We start from the raw sequence: 24967 nt of genomic DNA on the forward strand, positions 1-24967 counted from the left end.
ATCTTCTGTGTGTTTATGTATCTTCTGTGTGTTTATGCATCTTCTGTGTGTTTATGTATCTTCTGTGTGTTTATGCATCTTCTGTGTGTTTATGCATCTTCTGTGTGTTTATGCATCTTCTGTGTGTTTATGCATCTTCTGTGTGTTTATGTATCTTCTGTGTGTTTATGTATCTTCTGTGTGTTTATGCATCTTCTGTGTGTTTATGCATCTTCTGTGTGTTTATGTATCTTCTGTGTGTTTATGTATCTTCTGTGTGTTTATGTATCTTCTGTGTGTTTATGTATCTTCTGTGTGTTTATGTATCTTCTGTGTCTGTGCATTAGTCCACTGCTCCTCATAAGACACTAGAATGGGTTAAATGCAGAGTCTGAATGTCACTGTGTGCTCTGCTGTGTTCATGTGTGACGATAAAAAGAGGATTTAAAAAATCCTCCATTCCCCATGTCCTCTCACTCCTTCACTGGCACACAGCAATGATTCCCTTTCTTCCTGTTAGTGACACTAACATGAGATTGTTCCTATTCATTAAAACTTCACACCTTTTTAATGTGTGACAGTAACAAGAGAAACAATATATAGCTTGTTCACACATTGTAGGAAGAGACTTCTCGAAACAGTTTTAATGTATCTGCATTTAGAGACTGTGACGTGTTTGCAGCCTCACAGCCTCTCCTTCAATCTTCACTCTATAACTCTCAGTTACAATACACATCATCTAAGTGAAGAGGCGATGTTCTGTGTGAAATAATGAATACTATATTACAGACATTCTGAATGTGCATATCAGTCATCACGTTTGATTTGTTTATCTGTGTTTACCTGCTGCCTGTAAGAGCTCTGTCACAGTGTGTGTGACTTTCATTAACTTTATGAACTGATGAATCCAAGAATCTGTGTGTGGGGTTGAGCTTTGTATGACTCTGCAGACTCACAGGTCAAAGGGTCTGCTGGTGTCTCCAACCAGGCACATTGTGGTGAATCCGGCGCTGCTACATGAATTCAACAATCTGCAGTTCCTCGGACGGCCACTTGAGGCTCCAGAAGTCAGTCCTCGCACACCGTCATGTTGAAATGCTGAACAAACAAATAAACATGTTTACAGCTTTGTGCACACAAAGGTTTTGGTCTTTGTTTCCCCTGTTATAACAACTGTACAACTGTAATTATAATTTAGCAGCTGATTAACTCATACAGTAAATAAAATCAACCATTCGCAGTATTTTACACTAAAAGGAGATTTGCATCAAACATTAAGAGTGAACACAAGTACAACCAAGAAACACTCCAGAAAATGTTGACATTCAAGAAGAATCAGGGATATCTTTATTATCTGTATTAAGATCAAATTAGGTTTTAAAAAAAGCCAAAAGCAGCAAGAACAAGAAGCTGAAATCTGAAGTGTTTCTCTAAATTACTCCAAACAGCTGCCGATTGATAGTTGAAGATTACTGGATTCATCTTTTCAGCAGCAGTTTGGTTAATACTCAACTATTTGTCTTATTTCCTGTCGTCTGTTTACTGTAAGCTGAAATGTTTCTCGGTGATGAAACACCGAGTGATGAGTGATGCTTTATTACAGATATCATCGTTATGGCCTGTATGTTCAGCCCTCTTCCTCCTGCAGAACTCTTCCTCTCCTCCTCCTGCACGGTGTTATCTTCGTCACCTCAGACTCGTTTACGCCTCTTCCATCACAACAGTTGGTGCCAGCAGACACGAAGAGCGATGCTCAGTATTAGTCCCAGCAGGGACGCTAAAGAGAAAATATCTTTTCAATTAAAAACAGAATTCTTTCCTGATAGACTGGAAAAGTAGTTTTGGTATCTGACGTCAAGGAGCAAAGTGGTTCCATCGTTTCCCGAAGCCTGATTGGGTTTTATTACATCATCAGGAGGGGGGAAGTAAACATCCTCATTAGCATCACCTGCGACTAACGAGGCCTTCAATTACAAATATCAGCATGTCTGAATAAATAGCAGCTTTAAAGTCGTGAAATTATGACCCATCGGAAATCTTTTATGATTCAAGCTCAGTTCAAAATTAAATGTTATATATCTTTATTTCAAATGTCAAATAAAGAATGGCCGAGATAATTTATTTAATCATTTAAATTCAAATTTCACATGTTTGAAAACTGGTTTATTGAACTGTCTAGTTATAACAAAATACATTTGAAATTGGATGAATAATTTATTTGACGTCAGTGTAATTTGGTTTCTCTCACCTCGATGTTAATATATGTGACTGATGAAGACGTGTTGTAGACTTGTTGATTTAGAGAAGAGAAGATTAACATATTGCATAACACAATGACAATAAAGGGTCAATACACACATTACCAGATCCAAGTGTCCAACATCACACATGTCTCTGAACTCACTACATATACAACACAGGACTGATGACACCATGACAGGAGAGAGGAAACGTTACCTTCAGGAACATTACACATGTCTCTGTCTCACTACATATACAACACAGGACTGATGACACCATGACAGGAGAGAGAGGAAACGTTACCTTCAGGGACATTACACATGTCTCTGTCTCACTACATATACAACACAGGACTGATGACACCATGACAGGAGAGAGGAAACGTTACCTTCAGGGACATTACACATGTCTATGTCTCACTACATATACAACACAGGACTGATGACACCATGACAGGAGAGAGAGGAAACGTTACCTTCAGGGACATTACACATGTCTCTGTACTCACTACATATACAACACAGGACTGATGACACCATGACAGGAGAGAGGAAACGTTACCTTCAGGAACATTACACATCTCTCTGTCTCACTACATATACAACACAGGACTGATGACACCATGACAGGAGAGAGGAAACGTTACCTTCAGGAACATTACACATGTCTCTGTCTCACTACATGTACAACACAGGACTGATGACACCATGACAGGAGAGAGGAAACGTTACCTTCAGGAACATTACACATGTCTCTGTCTCACTACATATACAACACAGGACTGATGACACCATGACAGGAGAGAGAGGAAACGTTACCTTCAGGGACATTACACATGTCTCTGTCTCACTACATATACAACACAGGACTGATGACACCATGACAGGAGAGAGAGGAAACGTTACCTTCAGGGACATTACACATGTCTCTGTCTCACTACATATACAACACAGGACTGATGACACCATGACAGGAGAGAGGAAACGTTACCTTCAGGGACATTACACATGTCTATGTCTCACTACATATACAACACAGGACTGATGACACCATGACAGGAGAGAGAGGAAACGTTACCTTCAGGGACATTACACATGTCTCTGTACTCACTACATATACAACACAGGACTGATGACACCATGACAGGAGAGAGGAAACGTTACCTTCAGGAACATTACACATCTCTCTGTCTCACTACATATACAACACAGGACTGATGACACCATGACAGGAGAGAGAAACGTTACCTTCAGGGACATTACACATGTCTCTGTCTCACTACATATACAACACAGGACTGATGACACCATGACAGGAGAGAGAGGAAACGTTACCTTCAGGGACATTACACATGTCTCTGTCTCACTACATATACAACACAGGACTGATGACACCATGACAGGAGAGAGAGGAAACGTTACCTTCAGGGACATTACACATGTCTCTGTCTCACTACATGTACAACACAGGACTGATGACACCATGACAGGAGAGAGGAAACGTTACCTTCAGGGACATTACACATGTCTCTGTCTCACTACATATACAACACAGGACTGATGACACCATGACAGGAGAGAGGAAACGTTACCTTCAGGGACATTACACATGTCTATGTCTCACTACATATACAACACAGGACTGATGACACCATGACAGGAGAGAGGAAACGTTACCTTCAGGGACATTACACATGTCTCTGTCTCACTACATATACAACACAGGACTGATGACACCATGACAGGAGAGAGGAAACGTTACCTTCAGGGAACATTACACATTTCTTATAAAGATCAAGAAATGTGCTCAGAAAGTTCAGATCACATTGTATATAATTAGTTCTAGAGGTACATTTACATAAATAAGAGACATTTTACTATGTAATCAGACATAGAGGACTCTCTGTGAATGTCTCGTGGTGCATTCATGGCACAGACACACAGGTTATTGTGACTGACCTTGTAGCTTCATTCATGTGCAGTGCAACAGGGATGCAGCTGGAGATGGTGTGAAAGAAGGAGGATTATATCATCAGTGCATGTTCACCCACAGTTGTGATGGAGAGGACAGTCCCGAGTGGATCCCAAGAGAGAAGCAGTATCCTCGTGCTGGAGGAACTGAATTACCATGACTTGACACCATCTATAATGGAATTATCTTGGGAGGAGATAAGATTTTTTCATTAGGAAGTTGCTAGAGTCATCGGGGAACTGTTGACCTGCGCAGGACACGTTCACTGTCATTATGTGAAATCTGTAGAACATTACAGCAGAGAGGAAAACACGGAGCGAAGCATGAAAGCAAAAGCCTGCAGTGCAATACATACGAGAGCTGTGAAGAGAGGCTGAGAATATTGGAGTGTCAGAGATGTGAATTGCTTGATTTTCTGCGCTCTGTTTGAGGTGGGAAAATACGAGAAGAAATAAATTGTCTGTTCTTTTTCCAATATGATTCCAATAGAGCCCTGCGGTGTGGCTGTGTGTGGCTGTTTGTGGCTGTGGCTGTTTGTGGCTGTGTGTGGCTGTGTGTGGCTGTGTGTGGCTGTGTGTGGCTGTGTGTGGCTGTTTGTGGCTGTGTGTGGCTGTGTGTGGCTGTGTGGCTGTGGGCTGTGTGCGGCTGTGTGTGGCTGTGTGTGGCTGTTTGTGGCTGTGTGTGGCTGTGTGTGGCTGTGTGTGGCTGTGTGTGGCTGTGTGTGGCTGTGTGTGGCTGTTTGTGGCTGTGTGTGGCTGTGTGTGGCTGTGTGTGGCTGTGTGTGGCTGTTTGTGGCTGTGTGTGGCTGTGTGTGGCTGTTTGTGGCTGTGTGTGGCTGTGTGCGGCTGTGTGCGGCTGTTTGTGGCTGTTTGTGGCTGTTTGTGGCTGTGTGTGGCTGTGTGTGGCTGTTTGTGGCTGTGTGTGGCTGTGTGTGGCTGTTTGTGGCTGTGTGTGGCTGTGTGTGGCTGTGTGCGGCTGTGTGCGGCTGTGTGTGGCTGTGTGTGGCTGTGTGCGGCTGTGTGCGGCTGTGTGGGGCTGTGTGTGGCTGTGTGTGGCTGTTTGTGGCTGTGTGTGGCTGTGTGTGGCTGTGTGCAGCTGTGTGTGTGACTGTGTGTGTGACTGTGTGTGTGGCTGTGTGCGGCTGTGTGTGTGACTGTGTGTGTGACTGTGTGTGTGGCTGTGTGTGTGGCTGTGTGTGTGGCTGTGTGTGTGACTGTGTGTGTGGCTGTGTGTGTGGCTGTGTGTGTGACTGTGTGTGTGGCTGTGTGTGTGGCTGTGTATGTGACTGTGTGTGTGGCTGTGTGTGTGACTGTGTGTGTGGCTGTGTGTGTGGCTGTGTGTGTGACTGTGTGTGTGGCTGTGTGTGTGGCTGTGTATGTGACTGTGTGTGTGGCTGTGTGTGTGACTGTGTGTGTGACTGTGTGTGACGTACAGCGAGCTCTACCTGCATCTCGTTGTGGCTTTAACCATAGAAACTGGTGATGGAGCAACCTCCTGCATTTATTCATAAAATGATCATTGGTACATGTAAACAGCAGCTCTGGAGAATTCTATTATTTTGTTCGACAAAGATGCATTCAATTCAAATTCATAATGCAGTCAACACAGTTTCATCAGGACTGAGGGCTGAATGCACAATTAATGGCGCTGCTGCTCCATCATTTGCAAACAATATTGTGTTAAATATATTACAGCTCAAACATGCCCACAACGTTTTGAAACTGAGTGCAATTTGTTCTTTTTTGCAGCAGAGAGCGAATAAATAATGTGTTTATTCTTTTATACAATAACCTCATTTTACATTCGTTTTTTTCCCATGTATTTTCAAACAATGACACGTAGGAGAGCTTTATTTCTCTGCATCCCAGAATAAATGAGTTTATTATAGGAAGTGTGGACATAACGTGCTTCAGTTCCCACCAACTCTCTTTAGTCTTTATCATTTCTCTGTAACTGCGACGATCAGCTGATCTTTGGGAATTTGTAATGAGGCTCATTTGCATTGAAAGGGGTTGAAATTGGATTGAAGTTGAAATGTTAACCTGATGATGACACATTAAGAGAATCACCAGCAGTCTCAGTCTGTGCTCAGAGACATGAACAGCTGTGCCAGATTTAATAGAAATGCACTAAAAAGTTGTTGAAACTTTTCACTCAGTCACAAAAGTCAACCTCATGGTGGCGCTAAAGAGAAACATTCAGGGGGTCATGAAAGGACTCGTCCTCTGGGAGCGTGCACGTCTGTAAAAACAATCCATCAATAGTGTGGAAGCACCAGCAGACATCTTAATACATCGTACAGAAACATCAATAATCTCCTTTTGTCCAAAGCCCCTCACAGTAACTCAGCGCTCAGGTTCACACCGCAGGACCTGAGGCAGCTAAAGCTCCTCCACGGTGAGTTCAAGTCTACTTTTCACTGCCCAGTAATGTAGTGCCGTCAGGAGTCGAGTGGCGAGCCTGCAGAAGATCTTAATGAGCTCATTCATCCTCTCATTGTTCTTCTGGGGAGACTCCTGCAGAATGGAGCCGGGAGCAATCGTCTCTGATCACTTCAATACAACTTAGAAACAGTTTCCTGAAGGAAAGCTTGAGAAGAATTCTGTGTTCTAGTCCTGCTTCCTGCAGAAGACGGAGGAAGCCTGTCGGCGTCATTCAATGCTGGTGTATTGGTGCATTACCGAAAACACAGTAAGACAAAATAAAATAAATATCTAGAAACATAAATAACTTTTTTTTTTAAAGATGAAAAAAGTACTATGAAATTAAAATTAAATTAAAATTAAAACTGTATAGAAGACAATTACAATACAAATACTTAAAAATATGTACGAAATATATGAATTAAAATGAAAACTGTGGAATAAAATTACAAATAAATGTAATTATTATAATTATAAATATAATTATAATTATAAATTATTAAAAATACAAATAATTAAAAATATCTAAGATATATCAAAATTAAAATAAAGAATGCATCGAATAAAATAAAAATAAAAATATGAAATAAATACTAAATATGTGCAATATAGCTGAATTACAAGATACTATAAAACGATGTATCTGAATTAAAATGAAAGAGCTTTGCTGTTTTAGGTGAACATTACATTATCAGTAAAAATCTATATTATTAAACGCGTCTTTACTTGATGTTTTCTTCACATTGGTCGTTATTATTGACTTATTACATCACAGCATCAGAGTTTTATAACAACAGGACGTTTACTATGAAATGTGTAAAGAAGCCTTCTGACACATGTTTCATTACTGGGATCGATTGAGTCCCCGCCATGTTCACACCCAGAACAGCTGACAGTGAATCCACAAGAGGGGTGAGCGGGAAGACGGGGACATTCATCAGTGTGACACCTCAACATAAACAAGTACGAGACAGTACACGTTTTATTATGTGCTGATCAATTTTGTCTTCTGTCAGACGAGTGTAAAGAAAACAGAATCACATGAGAGTGTGTGTGTAACTGTGTGTGTAGATTTAAACTCTCCACAGCTACATTACATAACGCCTCATGTACATATTAAACACTTGTAATATAAACTGTGTTGATGTGAGTCATGAAGTGGGGAAGCTTCATGATATCTGTTAGTTACATGTTTGACCCTGTTCACCTGTAGTGTGTACAACATGTATGACTCTGTTCACCTGTAGTGTGTACAACATGTATGACTCTGTTCACCTGTAGTGTGTACAACATGTATGACTCTGTTCACCTGTAGTGTGTACAACATGTATGACTCTGTTCACCTGTAGTGTGTACAACATGTATGACTCTGTTCACCTGTAGTGTGTACAACATGTATGACTCTGTTCACCTGTAGTGTGTACAACATGTATGACCCTGTTCACCTGTAGTGTGTACAACATGTATGACTCTGTTCACCTGTAGTGTGTACAACATGTATGACTCTGTTCACCTGTAGTGTGTACAACATGTATGACCCTGTTCACCTGTAGTGTGTACAACATGTATGACCCTGTTCACCTGTAGTGTGTACAACATGTATGACTCTGTTCACCTGTAGTGTGTACAACATGTATGACTCTGTTCACCTGTAGTGTGTACAACATGTATGACTCTGTTCACCTGTAGTGTGTACAACATGTATGACTCTGTTCACCTGTAGTGTGTACAACATGTATGACCCTGTTCACCTGTAGTGTGTACAACATGTATGACTCTGTTCACCTGTAGTGTGTACAACATGTATGACTCTGTTCACCTGTAGTGTGTACAACATGTATGACTCTGTTCACCTGTAGTGTGTACAACATGTATGACTCTGTTCACCTGTAGTGTGTACAACATGTATGACTCTGTTCACCTGTAGTGTGTACAACATGTATGACCCTGTTCACCTGTAGTGTGTACAACATGTATGACCCTGTTCACCTGTAGTGTGTACAACATGTATGACTCTGTTCACCTGTAGTGTGTACAACATGTATGACTCTGTTCACCTGTAGTGTGTACAACATGTATGACTCTGTTCACCTGTAGTGTGTACAACATGTATGACCCTGTTCACCTGTAGTGTGTACAACATGTATGACTGTTCACCTGTAGTGTGTACAACATGTATGACTCTGTTCACCTGTAGTGTGTACAACATGTATGACCCTGTTCACCTGTAGTGTGTACAACATGTATGACTCTGTTCACCTGTAGTGTGTACAACATGTATGAATGTTACAATACATATCTTTAAAGGAGCTTTTCTCTAAAGGAGCTTTTTCTCCCACTCTTCAGCAGAAGTCTCCACTTCAGCAGCACTTACATACACCAAACTTTCCACTTTCATTCCTCTCTATATTCTGAAGCTTTGTGCAGAGGGCTTTGTTCACATGTCACTCACAGCTCATGTTATACACGCTACACTAACTACATGCAGGAGATGCACAGAGTTCTGTGTGTTGACAGGATTTAGTGATTTATAAGTGACATGGTGATATCTATTAGTTAAATTGTTTGCCCTATTACCTAGCACATTTAATCAGATAAGAGGTATTTAGGCATGATGATCCATTTGGCTTCTCTGTGCGGTCAGTGTCGGATGGAATGAATCATTTACCTGGGCTCATTCATAATCATAATCACAGAAACTGCGTATTGCACGGGTGCGCCGCGGCTCGCTACATAAGCGCGTGTGCAGCCGCTCAGCGCGAGCAGAGGAGCAGGAGAGAGCTCGGAGACAGAGGGTGTGTGTGGGGACAGTTGGGGAACACAGGCTCGTGCTGCAATGCGCGTAAAAGTCGCGTTTTCGTTTTTACGCACAGCCAAAGGTGTTACATAGTCGGCGATAGCAATAGATCGTTATCGTAAAATCCACGTAAATTACTTGAATTCCTGGATTTATTATTCCCAAACAGCGGAGTCCTGAAGGGAACCTTCCGCAGACAGCAGCGCGTGCAGCGGTCACGCTTCTCTGAAACTTTCATTAGTTCACTTTGCATTTGGCACCGGGATCTTTCCCCGTGTTGTTCACTCATTTAGGTTTCCATCCGGAGGGTTCACTGGGACTTTCGAACAGCGAAATGGATCCTTTATTCAACATCACCGATGCGCCAAATTTGACCAGCACCGGCTCCAACGACTCCACTAACGGGACCATATACTGGAACCAGTTCGTGCAGCCCGTCTGGAGAATTATGCTGTGGGCCATTGCGTACAGCTGTATAGTAATCGTGTCCGTGGTTGGCAATGTTACAGTCATCTGGATTATTATGGCGCACAAACGCATGAGGACCGTCACCAATTATTTCCTGCTCAACCTGGCGTTCGCCGAAGCCTCCATGTCTGCCTTCAACACGGTCATCAACTTCACCTACGCCGTGCACAACGAGTGGTACTTCGGACTGGTCTACTGCCGCTTCCACAACTTCTTCCCCGTCGCGGCTGTGTTCGCCAGCATCTACTCCATGACGGCCATCGCTGTGGACAGGTAGGTTTAAGATGCTTCGTGTTCTTCAATGACAGCAACATAAATCGCAGTGGTTGCGATTCAAAACCAAAGTGATATAAAAGGTATATAAAAGATAAAATATATAAAATAAACTATTGATTGTGTGACTGTGGTCCATGCTTAATGCGCTGCAGGTGGCGGAGGACACATCGTGATGGGACTTTGTTTAAAAATGATTGGCGTTGAGTGCTCTTTGGACAAAGAAAGAACAGGAAGCTTTTATTTTAAAGTGCACCCATATGTGTTTTACAGTTCTTTACTCTTTAAACAACGTGCAGCTCAGCACAAAAGTTAATCTCACGTCAAAATGAAACCAAAATACGTGATACACATCTCAGGATCCTCTGACTGTCTCCCAGCAGACATCAATTACTTGAGAAACACTAGCACGGCAGCATCACAATATACAACATAATAATAATATTTAATATGAATAATAAACATATATCACCGTGTGTTTGGAGTAGGGATATATTTGATATATTTTTATCGCATAAACCAGGTGGATTCTGTTCTATCACAAGAAGAACAACACTTCTTTATTTCACTTTCTACCTTAAATGTCAAAGAAATGAATCAGAAATGCTGCAATATCACACTGTACGTCTTCTCTTGCGACACACCTGGGAAATAATCTCGGTCTGATCCATCCCCGGCAGTCTTCTGCAGATCTGCCCGTCATACCCAGCATGCATTGTATCTAAGGGACGTGTGATCACGTGTTTATTAACTCTCCCCCTCCATGAGGGAAATAGTTCCTATAGAAAGGGCTGAGGGACGAGAGTAAGGTGGAAGGGAAGTGACGCCATCCTGCGATGTGCCGTGAGACCTTCTGTGACAGTAGCAGAGACGGTGATACCCACATTCACTTTCCTCACCTGGCACAAGTCTTTCAGGTCATCAAGGAATGAAAAGAGGCGCTCAGTGACGTTTGTCCCAATGAGGAGTTTATACATTGGGTTTTTTTCAAATGTATTTTTCGATGCGTCAGAATGTAGCAAACTGCAGTTTAATGTACAGTTAATTTGTGTTTGTTCTACAGTATGTTAACATACTAATATCATAGCCTTGAGTTTGGTGGTTTTTGCCGTCGCCATCTTTGTTTTTGGTCGTCGGCTTGTTGTTTTTTTGGAAGTGAGACGAGAGGATGGAGATAAGTACAACAGAACACTAGACAATAATCGGCGACCAAAATGTTACAATTAGCTAAAGGGAAACAGAAAAACACCCAGACTGGCCAACACCATGGTAACGACCTGTCAATCAGAGGTAGCCCCGCCCTAAAGCAGACGCTGCTTTATCCTCTATTTTACTGTAAATGTTTCCATAAGTTACTAAATGAACATCATGTTGAAGAAGACTTGAAACTACAGACTGAGACATAAACTCATCAGGAAAATGTTACTGAGGAAATAAATCAAGAGAAGAAGAAGAACATTTTCTCATAGACTTCTATACAACCAGAGGAGTCTCCTCCTGCTGGATGTTACAGAGGAGTCTCCTCCTGCTGGATGTTACAGAGGAGTCTCCTCCTGCTGGATGTTACAGAGGAGTCTCCTCCTGCTGGATGTCACAGAGGAGTCTCCTCCTGCTGGATGTTACAGAGGAGTCTCCTCCTGCTGGATGTTACAGAGGAGTCTCCTCCTGCTGGATGTTACAGAGGAGTCTCCTGCTGGATGTTACAGAGGAGTCTCCTCCTGCTGGATATTACAGAGGAGTCTCCTGCTGCTGGATGTTACAGAGGAGTCTCCTCCTGCTGGATGTTACAGAGGAGTCTCCTGCTGCTGGATGTTACAGAGGAGTCTCCTGCTGGATGTTACAGAGGAGTCTCCTCCTGCTGGATGTTACAGAGGAGTCTCCTGCTGGATGTTACAGAGGAGTCTCCTGCTGGATGTTACAGAGGAGTCTCCTGCTGCTGGATGTTACAGAGGAGTCTCCTGCTGGATGTTACAGAGGAGTCTCCTCCTGCTGGATGTTACAGAGGAGTCTCCTCCTGCTGGATGTTACAGAGGAGTCTCCTGCTGGATGTTACAGAGGAGTCTCCTCCTGCTGGATGTTACAGAGGAGTCTCCTGCTGGATGTTACAGAGGAGTCTCCTCCTGCTGGATGTTACAGAGGAGTCTCCTGCTGGATGTTACAGAGGAGTCTCCTCCTGCTGGATGTTACAGAGGAGTCTCCTGCTGGATGTTACAGAGGAGTCTCCTGCTGGGTGTTACAGAGGAGTCTCCTGCTGGTGGATGTTACAGAGGAGTCTCCTCCTGCTGGATGTTACACAGGAGTCTTCTCCTGCTGGATGTTACACAGGAGTCTTCTCCTGCTGGATGTTACAGAGGAGTCTCCTCCTGCTGGATGTTACAGAGGAGTCTCCTCCTGCTGGATGATACAGAGGAGTCTCCTCCTGCTGGATGTTACAGAGGAGTCTCCTCCTGCTGGATGTTACAGAGGAGTCTCCTCCTGCTGGATGATACAGAGGAGTCTCCTCCTGCTGGATGTTACAGAGGAGTCTCCTGCTGTATGTTACAGAGGAGTCTCCTCCTGCTGGATGTTACAGAGGAGTCTCCTCCTGCTGGATGTTATAGAGGAGTCTCCTCCTGCTGGATGTTACAGAGGAGTCTTCTCCTGCTGGATGTTACAGAGGAGTCTCCTGTTGGATGATACAGAGGAGTCTTCTCCTGCTGGATGTTATAGAGGAGTCTCCTCCTGCTGGATGTTACAGAGGAGTCTTCTCCTGCTGGATGTTACAGAGGAGTCTCCTGTTGGATGATACAGAGGAGTCTCCTCCTGCTGGATGTTACAGAGGAGTCTCCTGCTGTATGTTACAGAGGAGTCTCCTCCTGCTGGATGTTACAGAGGAGTCTCCTCCTGCTGGATGTTATAGAGGAGTCTCCTCCTGCTGGATGTTACAGAGGAGTCTCCTGCTGGATGTTACAGAGGAGTCTCCTGTTGGATGATACAGAGGAGTCTTTTCCTGCTGGATGTTATAGAGGAGTCTCCTCCTGCTGGATGTTACAGAGGAGTCTTCTCCTGCTGGATGTTACAGAGGAGTCTCCTGTTGGATGATACAGAGGAGTCTCCTCCTGCTGGATGTTACAGAGGAGTCTCCTGTTGGATGTTACAGAGGAGTCTCCTGTTGGATGATACAGAGGAGTCTCCTGTTGGATGATACAGAGGAGTCTCCTCCTGCTGGATGTTACAGAGGAGTGTCCTGTTGGATGATACAGAGGAGTCTCCTGTTGGATGATACAGAGGAGTCTCCTGTTGGATGATACAGAGGAGTCTCCTCCTGCTGGATGTTACAGAGGAGTCTCCTGCTGGATGTTACAGAGGAGTCTCCTCCTGCTGGATGTTACACAGGAGTCTTCTCCTGCTGGATGTTACAGAGGAGTCTCCTCCTGCTGGATGTTACAGAGGAGTCTCCTCCTGCTGGATGATACAGAGGAGTCTCCTCCTGCTGGATGTTACAGAGGAGTCTCCTCCTGCTGGATGTTACAGAGGAGTCTCCTCCTGCTGGATGTTACAGAGGAGTCTCCTGCTGTATGTTACAGAGGAGTCTCCTCCTGCTGTATGTTACAGAGGAGTCTCCTCCTGCTGGATGATACAGAGGAGTCTCCTCCTGCTGGATGTTACAGAGGAGTCTCCTCCTGCTGGATGTTACAGAGGAGTCTCCTGCTGTATGTTACAGAGGAGTCTCCTCCTGCTGGATGTTACAGAGGAGTCTCCTCCTGCTGGATGTTACAGAGGAGTCTCCTCCTGTTGGATGTTACAGAGGAGTCTCCTCCTGCTGGATGTTACAGAGGAGTCTCCTCCTGCTGGATGTTACAGAGGAGTCTCCTGCTGGATGTTACAGAGGAGTCTCCTCCTGCTGTATGTTACAGAGGAGTCTCCTCCTGCTGGATGTTACAGAGGAGTCTCCTGCTGGATGTTACAGAGGAGTCTCCTGTTGGATGTTACAGAGGAGTCTCCTCCTGCTGGATGTTACAGAGGAGTCTCCTGCTGGATGTTACAGAGGAGTCTCCTCCTGCTGGATGTTACAGAGGAGTCTCCTGCTGCTGGATGTTACAGAGGAGTCTCCTGCTGGATGTTACAGAGGAGTCTCCTGTTGGATGTTACAGAGGAGTCTCCTCCTGCTGGATGTTACAGAGGAGTCTCCTGCTGCTGGATGTTACAGAGGAGTCTCCTGCTGGATGTTACAGAGGAGTCTCCTCCTGCTGGATGTTACAGAGGAGTCTCCTGCTACTGGATGTTACAGAGGAGTCTCCTGCTGGATGTTACAGAGGAGTCTCCTGTTGGATGTTACAGAGGAGTCTCCTCCTGCTGGATGTTACAGAGGAGTCTCCTGCTGGATGTTACAGAGGAGTCTCCTGCTGGATGTTACAGAGGAGTCTCCTGTTGGATGTTACAGAGGAGTCTCCTGCTGGATGTTACAGAGGAGTCTCCTCCTGCTGGATGTTACAGAGGAGTCTCCTGCTGCTGGATGTTACAGAGGAGTCTCCTCCTGCTGGATGTTACAGAGGAGTCTCCTCCTGCTGGATGTTACAGAGGAGTCTCCTCCTGCTGGATGTTACAGAGGAGTCTCCTCCTGCTGGATGTTACAGAGGAGTCTCCTCCTGCTGGATGTTACAGAGACTGGATGGCTTTTCCACATTTGCTTCCCTTTATCCTATGTGGATGCACTGCTTCACGAGTGCATCAGGTTTTGATGGTGGTTGAGTTTGAGTGAGAAATAGTTCCTGGATTTTGAAAGATGTAACGTGAGGCTTTCTTCTCTCCATCGGAGGAACTCTTCTTCTTGTCATATGTTTAGAGAAGCTCCGTGGTTAATGCTTCATTGCTCTTCAAGTCTGAGTAAACTAAAGTCTTTGTTAAAAACAAAGGCTTGGTTTTATCTGCTCATGTCGTGTCTCTGCTGACAAAACATGAGGTTTGGAAGATTTCATCTTCATATCTATATAAGGCTTCTCTTCCTCTCAATTCACATTCATGTGTGAAGGAACCCTATTCATCAAGGGGGACGTCTTCTTAGTACAATGAGACATTGGAAATTAGACGCATAAAAAGGATGTTTCGTTTTTTTCTTAAACCACAAATGATCACAAAGAGACGATAAGTGACCACAAACATTCACAAAAGGACAAAGAAATGAGTCAAAATGACGGTGGAGAAGCAAAACGACAACAAAGAGGCGCTGAAAAACTGAAAATAGATAATTAACGACCAAAAACATAGACATATCGACTACAAACGATTCAATACGACCACAAAGAAACACAAAATGTCCAAAAACACACATAATGTATACAAACGACCCAAAAAACAGTCAACGACCACAAAGAACACATAGATGCACCACAAAAACATGTGAAACCACCACAAAGACGCAAAATGACTACAAAGAAACCCAACGTTACTACAAATAGATGCAAAAACATGCATAATTGCTAAAATTAGATGCAAAAGTACCCAAAATGAATAAAAGTAGACTCTTTGGGTGTCTTGTCCTATATAGATGGGGGGGGGGGCCTCTTGCATGTCTGTCCCCTCGTCTCATTATCCGTCCATGTGTGTCAGCGTGTGCATTTATGTCAGTATGGTTGTGTGTGTGTCCATACTGTATCTTGTGTGTGTGTGTGTGTGTGTGTGTGTGTGTGTGTGTGTGTGTGTGTGTGTGTGTGTGTAAATGTACATTCATGTGACACATCCTGAGACTATATCCTCCCTGAAGCTTCTCAAGGCTGCGTGTCTTTAACTCCTCCACCTCTCAGCTGATGGCGTCCTGTGATTCCTCTGCGTCTCCCTCTCAGCTGATGGCGTCCTGTGATTCCTCTGCGTCTCCCTCTCAGCAGGAATGAACTTGACCTTTTTCTAAATGAACTTGAACCTTTAGAGCTGAGAGTACGTGAGAAAGGCACATAAAGATGACGACACACATTCAGGCACATTTGTCATTCGGAGATGTAGAAATGTGGTTGCTTCACCCTGAACTGTGTTTATTCAACACAAAGAAGTTATTAAAAGCTGACGGAGCAGCGTTATATTCACCCTGACAGCCGCAGACGTGCAGTAAAGATGATCTTCACTGTGGCCCGTCATCTCTGAATGCTCCAGTTAATATTTCTCTCCTTAGTTGTTACTCACCACTTCCTGTGCGCGCTGCGGAGCTCCTATTAGTTGCTACACATGAATTTGTTTCTGGCAAATGTGCAGGATCTCATCGGGGGGGAAGTAGCACTGTGCTGCAGCTGATCATATTTAATTTCTGTGGTGTTCTTGCACACCACCCATAGATCTCCAGCACGGGCGAGTTCTGGCTCCTGTGTCGACTGTATTAAAGCACCGTAAACATGTACCTGGGCTGCATCCAGGCTCGTGCAGCCCTTTGAAATGTGCGGTTCCCTTTACTGCTGATGACATCTGTGTTTTCTAGAAGTGGCAGTACTGATACATGTAGAGGAGCACAGGAGAAGAGACTCAAAGGGAAGGAACAACAAAAGCAAGAAGCTGCTTCATGGCTTCATTAATCAACACGATGATATCCTCCATGAATGGAAAGTGTCCTATCACTCCAAACCATAAACCTGTATGTGAGAAACACTGAGGAGATCTCTGAAGATGCATCATTGTGCCAATCTGTCCTGTAGCTGCACCGCAGGAACACAACAGCTGTTAGCTCGAGGATCACAAACGTCTTCATGATTCATCCGTTGGGCACCTTGAGGAGCGTTACCACACTTCATCCGCACCATAGTTCTTCAAATATATCGCTAAACTGCTGGTGGCTGGAGAGTTAAAGTCACCATCCTCTGGAGAACATGAACGTTTAGATCCATAACGATCCATCCTCTAGGTGTTGAGATGTTTCACGGGAGATCGTTCCTGAATATCTGGTGCAACACAGTCCGAGAGCTTCACATTGTTTCTGAGGGTGAAGAACTCTCCAGTGACCCACGTGGAACCACAGCTCTGAACTGCTCACACAGTGTTTGTGAACGTAATCGTCTGGGATGAAGAGTATGTTGAGCTGCTGTGCGGTGCAGCGATGGGAGACGGTATGGAGAATGTCTCAATGTGCTCAGTGAGGTGCGGAGGGTCGTGACAGGATTCATTATTGTCTCATTTAGCGAGGATCATGTCTCCTGCACCCAGTTCTGTGTGGCTGCCGTTGACACTCTGATACTCTTCCCCTCACGTTGAGACTTTACGCTTGAACTGATGGATTCCTGCTTCACTCTGAGAAGACGATGTCAACGGACGGATCATTCAGAATCTGAAATCCTTTATTAGTCCCACGACGGGGAAATGTACGTTAATTGTGAGCTGACAGGGAGGCAGCGTGCATCTTCAGGTGTCCGTCAGTGAAGCCGCTCTTTATTACACAGGATGATTGAGACGTTATGCAAATGTGCAAATGTTGTGTATCTGCAGCACAGAATATTTAGCATTATGTAATCTAACAGCAACGTTGGGACAAGAAAGAGGGAATGTGTTTGCTATAAATGCTCTGGAGACGCTTGTAAACTTTAATAGTTTGAAGTTTAAGAAGACAGCAACACTCCTTTATAAGACTGTGGTGTTGGTGGCCATCATGGAGACCCAGACTCTCAAGTGCACTGCAGAGTGACCCCTAAATGAAAGTCCAGCATAACACAAAGGAGAATGGGAAGACCTCCTCCTCTTCTGCTCCACAAAGTAACGCTTTCTTTATCGGCTCTTTCTACAACCTTTGGCCAAGAATCATGAAGATGGGGCCAGAAGGTTGTCAGTTATCCTGCGAACATCAACGTTGAAACATAAACTCTTGGAAGGTAAAGATTTTAAAGGAGCGTTGATGGAGCCAAACTGTGAAAGGCTTCAGAGAATAAAATGGCTTCTGACAGAATCACAGCTACAGAGAGCTCACGAGGTCTGGAGACAACATGACCGTGAACTTTTAATGATTCCAAGGGGTTCAATTATTTATTATTTATTTACAATCAGTAATTATATTATATATATATTATATATACTCTATTGAGTCATTGTTATTAGTAGTGGTGGAGTCCGCCATTCAATAAAAAAAATTAAACTTAATTGACGCAAGAACCACCTAAAGTAAAAAATAAATAGTCTTAAGAGAACTTCTATATGAGTTTATAAATGTTTTATGAATGTTTAACTCATATCAATGAAGAAAGTGTTGCTTTGAATCAAATTGCATATATATGCTGTATTATTTTAATAACATTGAATTAATTATTATAAAATTATTCATAATTTTTTATTAAATTATCAATAAATTATTATTAAAACAAAATGTATGTTCTGTTGACATAATCTACAGGATGCATTATAATCTGAATGATTTGAACATTAAATAATAAAATAATACATTCTGAATAAATCCAGTGTTTCCCTCCGTGACGTCACATTTTGCTAATTCCTTTGTAAATAGAAGAAATCTGTACATTTCTGACATATATAAGTAAAACAACATCTAATGTTTACTTCAAACACAAATGATTTACAACGTGATTATTATAAATGTACCTACACTGGCTGAGAAAGGGGGTGTGGCTTTACTGCAGTCCCATTGGCTTATTAACATCCAATCAAGTTTGTGCATTTGGGAGGGGGGAGTCAGAGAGTAAACATAGATCTAGACATCCTAGAAAAGGGATTTGAGAGGGTAACGTACGTGTCTGTATTTATGTATATATAAATATATACATATATATATATATATGTATATATTTATATATATGTATATATTTATATATATATATATATATATATATATATATATATACATGATATATATATATACATGATATATATATATCATGTATATCTATAAATATATACATATATATATATATATATATATATATATATATATATATATATATGTATATATTTATATATATATATATATATATCATGTATATATATATCATGTATATATATATCATGTATATATATATATATATATATATATATGTATATATTTATAGATATACATGATATATATACATGATATATATACATGATATATATATCATGTATATATATATCATGTATATATATATATATATATATATATATATACAGTAGAAGAGCAACAGGGCTCGTTGATTGTTCCTCTCAGGGCACTTTAGTGGGAGGTCTTCAGGGTTCAGACTGCTGAGACACATGCTGCCCCTCACAGGAGCCAACACAGTATCATGAGAGAGTGCGTCTGCAGATGACTTCCTGCGCAGCGTATCAACGACAGATTACGGTGGCCTCGTCTCCAGCTCTCACCTCTCACCTCCCTCCTCCAATTTCCACTTCCTCCACTACCTCCTCCATCTTGTGTCCCCAGAGGGATCAGCACAGGAAGTTATTCTGCCCACATTTCTCCTTCTGTTGTCTGTGCTCCACAAAAAGACTGACGTGACGTGATAGGAACAGGAATAAGAGTGAATCAGAAGTGTTACAGGAGAACATTTCTATGTGTGTGATCTTCCTTAACCTCCTGCTGGGTTTGATATGAAGCCAGGATCTCTGGAAAACATCCAGCATGGATTCATCCTGATCCTCTTCTCCACACTCAAAGCCTACAGATTGATTTCCAGGATCTTTGTTTTCTTCTTCTTCTTCTTCTTCTTCTTCTTCTGAGGAGAAGGAGGAGGAGGAGGAGGAGGAGGGAAGAGGAGGAGGAGGGGAGGAGAGAGGAGGAGGAGGAGGAGGAGGAAGAGGAGGCGGAGGAGAAGAAAGACGAAGGAAGGCGGAGGCGGAGGCGGAGGAGGCGGAGGAGCCGAGCGCCGGCGGGCGCCGGAGGCGGAGGCGCCGGAGCCGGCCCGGCGGGGGGAGAGGATGAGGCGCCGGCGGCGCGCGAAGACGGAGGCGGAGACGGGCGGCGCAGAAGGGGGCGACTAGGAGGAGGCGGCGGAGACGGCGGCGCCGGCCGGGGGCGCCGGCGGGGCGCCGGCGCCGGCGCCCCGGCGGGCGGAGGAGGCGACGGGGCCGCAGCGGAGGGAGGAGGCTGCGGAGGAAGGCAGAAGGAAGGTGCGCAAACGGCGCGCCGGGCGGCTCCGTCGCGCGGCGTCTCCGGCGCTATGCTCGGGCGGCTACTGCTGCGGCGCCGGCTGCGCCGGCGTCGCCGCCGGGGGACGACCGGAGGGGAGCGGCGGCGCAGCCGGCGGCGGGCGGCGGCGTCGGCGGGAGCCTGAGCGCGCCTGGCGGAGGACGCCGCAGGCGGGCCGAAGGCGAGACGGAGCGGCGCAGACGGAGCCGCGGGACGGCGGCGGCGCCGGCGCGGGCCGCCGGATGCGGCGGCGCCGGCGGCGGCGGAGACGGCGAGAACGGCTGCGGCTCCGGCGAAGCCGGGGGGGAGCCGGCGAACGCCGGCGACACGGAGCACGAAGGGGGAGGCGGCGGCGGCGGCTACGTGTGCGGCTTGCTGGATGCGACGCGCGTGCGTCTCCGGCGCCGCAGGTACGGCGCCGGCGGCGCCTTCTGCGTGCGCCGGCGAGACCGGAGCCGGGGCCGGCGAAGCCGGCGCCGACGGCGCCGCCGGGGCGGAGCGTGCCGGCGCCGCGTCGCCGGCGGCGGCCCGCCGCGCCGGCGGCGGCGGCGGCGGCGTCGGGCGGCGGCGGCGGCGCCCCGACGCGGGCCGGCAGCCGGCGGCGCGGAGGCGCCGGCGACGCGGCAGCCTGCCGGAGGAGGCGACAGGCGGCGGCGGCGACGGCGGCGGAGCGCGGCGCCGGAGCGAGCCGCGGCGGAGGCCGGCGGCGGCCGGCAGGCGCCGGTCGCGAGGGGCGGCGCCGGCGCCGGCGGCGCCGGCGGCGGCGGCGGCGGCGGGCGGCGGCGCAGCCGGGAGGAGCAGGCCGGGGCCGCAGACCGGAGGCGGGCGGAGGCGGAGGCGGAGGAGCAGCAGCCGCCGGCACCCCAGGCGCCGGAGGAAGAGGCTCCGGCGGGCAGGCGGCTGCTCCGGCGCCGGCGCCGCCGGCGCCGCGCAGGCGCCGAAGGAGGAGCCGGCGGGGGCGCCGGAAGAGGCGGCGCCGCCGTCGGGGCCCGGAGCGGCTGCGCCGGAGCCGGCGGCGGCGGCGAGGCGGCGCCTGCGGAGGCGAAAGGAGGCGGGACGGAGGCGGAGGGGAGGCGAAGATAGACCGGCGGCGGAGGCGGCGACGGCGGTGGCGCGGCTAGCTGCGTACGGACGACGTTGACGGCGGAGACCGGCGCCGGCGCCGCCGCCGGCGCCTAGGCGGCGGCGCGGCGACCCGGCGGCGCCGCAGGCGCGACGGCGCCCACGGAGCCGCCGGCGGCGGCGCGGCGGGCGGCGCAGGAGGACGCGGCGGAGGCGAGGAGACGGAGACAGGCGGCGCCGGCGCCGGCGGAGGCGCAGGCGGCGCCGGCGGAGACGCAGGCGGCGCCGGCGCGTGGAGGGCCGCAGGCGCGCCGGCGCACCAGGCGCCGCCGGCGGAGCATGCGCGGCGCGCCAGGAGCAGGAGAGGCGCCGCCGAGAAGGCCCGGAGAGGGGGGCGGGTGTGGGCTGTCGGCGTCGGCGGCGCCGTCCGGCGCGCCGGCGCCGGCTGCGTCGGCGCCGGCTCGGCGCCGTGTCGGCGGGGCGACGGGCGGCGTCGCCGCGGCGCGCCGCCGGGGGACGCGTGAGGCGGCGGGCGCGCGCCGGCGGCGGCAGCGCCGGCGGCGCGGCGGCGCCGGCGCCGGCGGCGGCGGCGGAGGCGCGGCGCCGGGTCCGCGCTCGCGTCGGCGGATCGGGCCGAATGCGCCGGAACCCCCCGGGCGCCGGAGGCGGGGCGGCGAGCAGGCGGCGAAGAGGGGGGCAGGCGGCGCCGACAGGCGGCGACGACGGCGGAGCAGGCGGGGGCGCCGGCCAGCGGCGGCGCCGCCGCCGGCGGCGCCGGCGCCGGCGCCGGCGGGCAGGCGCCGGCGGCGCGGCGAAGAGGAGGAGACGGCGGCGGCGACGGGCGGCGCAGGAGGCGGCGGCGGCGGCGCGAAGCGCGGGCGCCGGCGGCGGCGCCGGCGGAGCCGGCGGGGGCGCCGGCAGCGGCGCGCCGCGCGGGGCGGGCGCCGTCGCCACCCGCACGCAGGAGCCCGGCGCGGGGAGGAGCCGGCGCCGGCGCAGACGCAGGCGGCGGCGACGCACGGCGGCGCAGGCGGGGGTCTGCAGCGCGGCGCGCCGCATGCGGGCCGGCGACGGCGCGCAGTCGCGGCTCCGTCTTCGCGGAGAAGGCGGCGGCGCCGGCGGAGGAGAGGGGCGGCGCCGGAGGCGGCGGAGGCCCGCCGCAGCGGGGGCGAGGGGCGCCTGCGGGGGAGCCGGCAGCTTCGGCGCACGCGCAGGCGCGCCGGCGGCGGCGCAGGGGACGCACGGCGGGGGCGCCGGAGCGGCGGCGTCAGAGTCCGGAGAGGCGGAACGGCGGCGGCGCGGCGGCGCTCGGGCGCAGGCGGCTCCTCCTGTCTCGCCTTCCCTTCTCCGCCGCCGGCTTCTGCGCGGCGGCGCCGGCAGCCGGACGCCCCGGCGCCGCCGTGTGGCGGCTTCCGGCGCCTGCGGAGGCCGCCGCGCCGGCGGCGCTTCGGCGCCGAGGCGCCGCAGGTGGTTTCTGCCGGGGGCGCAGCCGCGGGGCGCCGGGGTGGAGCGGCGCCGGCGCCGACGGCGGGGCGGCGCCGGGGCGGAGCCGGCGCCGGCGCCGCCGGGGGAGGCGACGGCGACGCCGGCGGGGGGCGCACGGGCGACGACGGCGCCCCCGGCGAAGCCGGCGGCGGCGCCGGCGCACGGCGCCGCCGGCCGGCGGCGGCGCCGGAGGCGGATACGGCTCCGGCGGCGCCGGTCGACCGGCGGCGCGGCAGGAGGAGCGGCGCCGGCGCCGCCGTCGCCCCGGAGCAGCCGGAGGGAGGCAGAACGGCGCCGACCGCCGGAGGGTGCGGATGGCGGCGGAGGCGGCGGCTGCCGCGGCGGCTCCGTCGTCTTCTCCGTTCGTCGGCGTCCTACGGCTGCGGCTCCGGCTGTCGCGCCTGCGGGCGCCGGGTCTGTGGGCGGCGGCGCAGGAGGGCCGCCTTTGTGCGCAGAGTCTGTGAGGCTCTCTCCGTCGGCGCCGTCGCGGCGGAGGCGGAGCCGGCGTGCCTGCGGCGGAGCCGCCGGCTGGCCTGAGCACGGGGCCGACGCCGGCGCGGCGCGCGGCGGCGGCGCAGCAGCCGCCGGCACCACCGGCGCCGGAGGTCGGAGGCGCCGGCGGAGCCGGAGGCGGCGGCGCAGGCGGAGCGCCGGGGCGGCGCCGCAGGAGGCAGCACGGAGGGGGAGCAGGAAGAGGCGGAGCAGCCGGGGGCCGAGGCGCCGGCGCAGGCGGCGCCGGCGCCGGCGGCGGGTCAGGAGGGCGGAGGAGGAGGCGAGGCGGCGGCGGCGGCGGAAGGAGGCGCCGCCGGCGCGGCGGCGGGACGGACGCCGGACGCAGACGGTAGGATGCGGAGCCGAGGGCTGGGCGCCGGCGCCGCCGGCTGCGTCGCGGACCCGGCAGGGGCACGCGGGCCGCCGTGCGCCCCCGGCGGCCGCAGCACCGGCGGAGGGACCGGCGGGCGGCGCACGGCGGAGCCGGCGCCGGGCGGAGGAGAAGCGGCGCCGCCGGCGCCGCCGGGAGCGCCCTTCGCCTTTCCGTCGGCCGCCTTAGCCGCGGCGCCGCGGCGGCGGCTCATGTTCCGGCGGACGCCGGAGCCGGGCGGGAAGCAGCCCTCAGGAGAAGGCGGCGGCGGGGCGGAGGCGGAGGCTGGCGGCGCGCCGGCGGGCCTGGCGCCGGCGGCGGAGGGCGGCGCCGTGCGGAGAGGCGGAGGGAAGTGAGGCGGCGGCGCTGGAGGAGGCGACTGCGGGACGCAGGGGGACGCACGAGGAGGCGGCGGCGGAGCCGGAGGCGCGCCGGGGCGCCGGAGTGCAGAGGCGGCGGGCGGCGGCGGCGGCGGCTGGGCGCGCGGCGGGCGGCGGAGGCGGAGCCGGAGGCGCCGTCGGCGGGAGCACGAAGGCGGCGACCGGCGCAAGGGGCAGAAGCCCGGAGGAGGCGGCGGCGGGCGCGAAGACGCAGTAACCCCCGGAGGCCGGAGGCGAGCGGCGGCGGCGCCTGTCGACGGCGGCGGCGCAGGCGGCGCAGCCGGCGGCGCCGCTGCGCCGAAGGAGGCGAAGGAGGGGCGACGGAAGGGGCGGCGCACGACGACGGCAGGCGATCGTAGCCGGCGACGGCGGGCCGGCGGCGGAGGGACGGCGGCCGGCGCCGGCGGCGGCGGAGGCGGCCGGCGGAGGCGGCGGAGGCGCAGCGCAGCCGCCGGAGGAGGAGGACGGCGGGGGTGCAAGGCAGAGGCGGAGACAGAAGAGGGGACAGGAGAAGACGCAGAGGGACGCGGCGGAGCAGGAGCAGGAGGAAGAAGATGTGCGGCGGACGCCGGGAGGCGACGGAGGGGAGCCGGCAGCTGCGCGCAGCCTGGCCGGCGGCGACGGCGGCCGCAGCGCGCTGCGCCGGGGGAGGGGGACGGGCGGAGGAGAAGAGGAGGGAGACGGCGGCGGCGCATGGCGGAGGCGGCGGCGGCAGGGAGGATGCGGCGCCGCGCCGCAGAAGGGACGGCGGACGGCGCCGGCGGCGGCGCGGCGGCGGGGCGCCGAGCCGAAGATAGGCGGCGGCGGAGCCGCAGCCGAAGGAGCAGCCGGCGGAGGCGCCTGCGCGACGCCGGACGGGGGCGACGGCGCCCCCGGCGCCGCGGCGGCGGCGAGGAGGAGGAGGCGCGCAGGCGGCACAAGGGCGGGGCGCCGCGGCGGCCTGGCAGGGGCGCCGGCCGGCGG

General features: G+C 51.4%; 1 protein-coding gene across 1 annotated transcript in view; it reads left to right on the forward strand.

Moving 5' to 3' along the window:
- The first annotated feature begins 9745 nt into the window (after positions 1–9745).
- Positions 9746–24967, forward strand: part of tacr1a (tachykinin receptor 1a) — a 45970-nt gene continuing 30748 nt past the window's right edge. Inside the window, exon 1 of the mRNA XM_029440643.1 lies at positions 9746–10152. Within this exon, the coding sequence (XP_029296503.1) occupies positions 9746–10152 (407 nt within the window). The remainder of the gene's footprint in view (positions 10153–24967) is intronic.

The sequence above is a fragment of the Cottoperca gobio genome, chromosome 9 (assembly GCF_900634415.1).
Source record: "Cottoperca gobio chromosome 9, fCotGob3.1, whole genome shotgun sequence".
Lineage (NCBI taxonomy): Eukaryota > Metazoa > Chordata > Actinopteri > Perciformes > Bovichtidae > Cottoperca > Cottoperca gobio.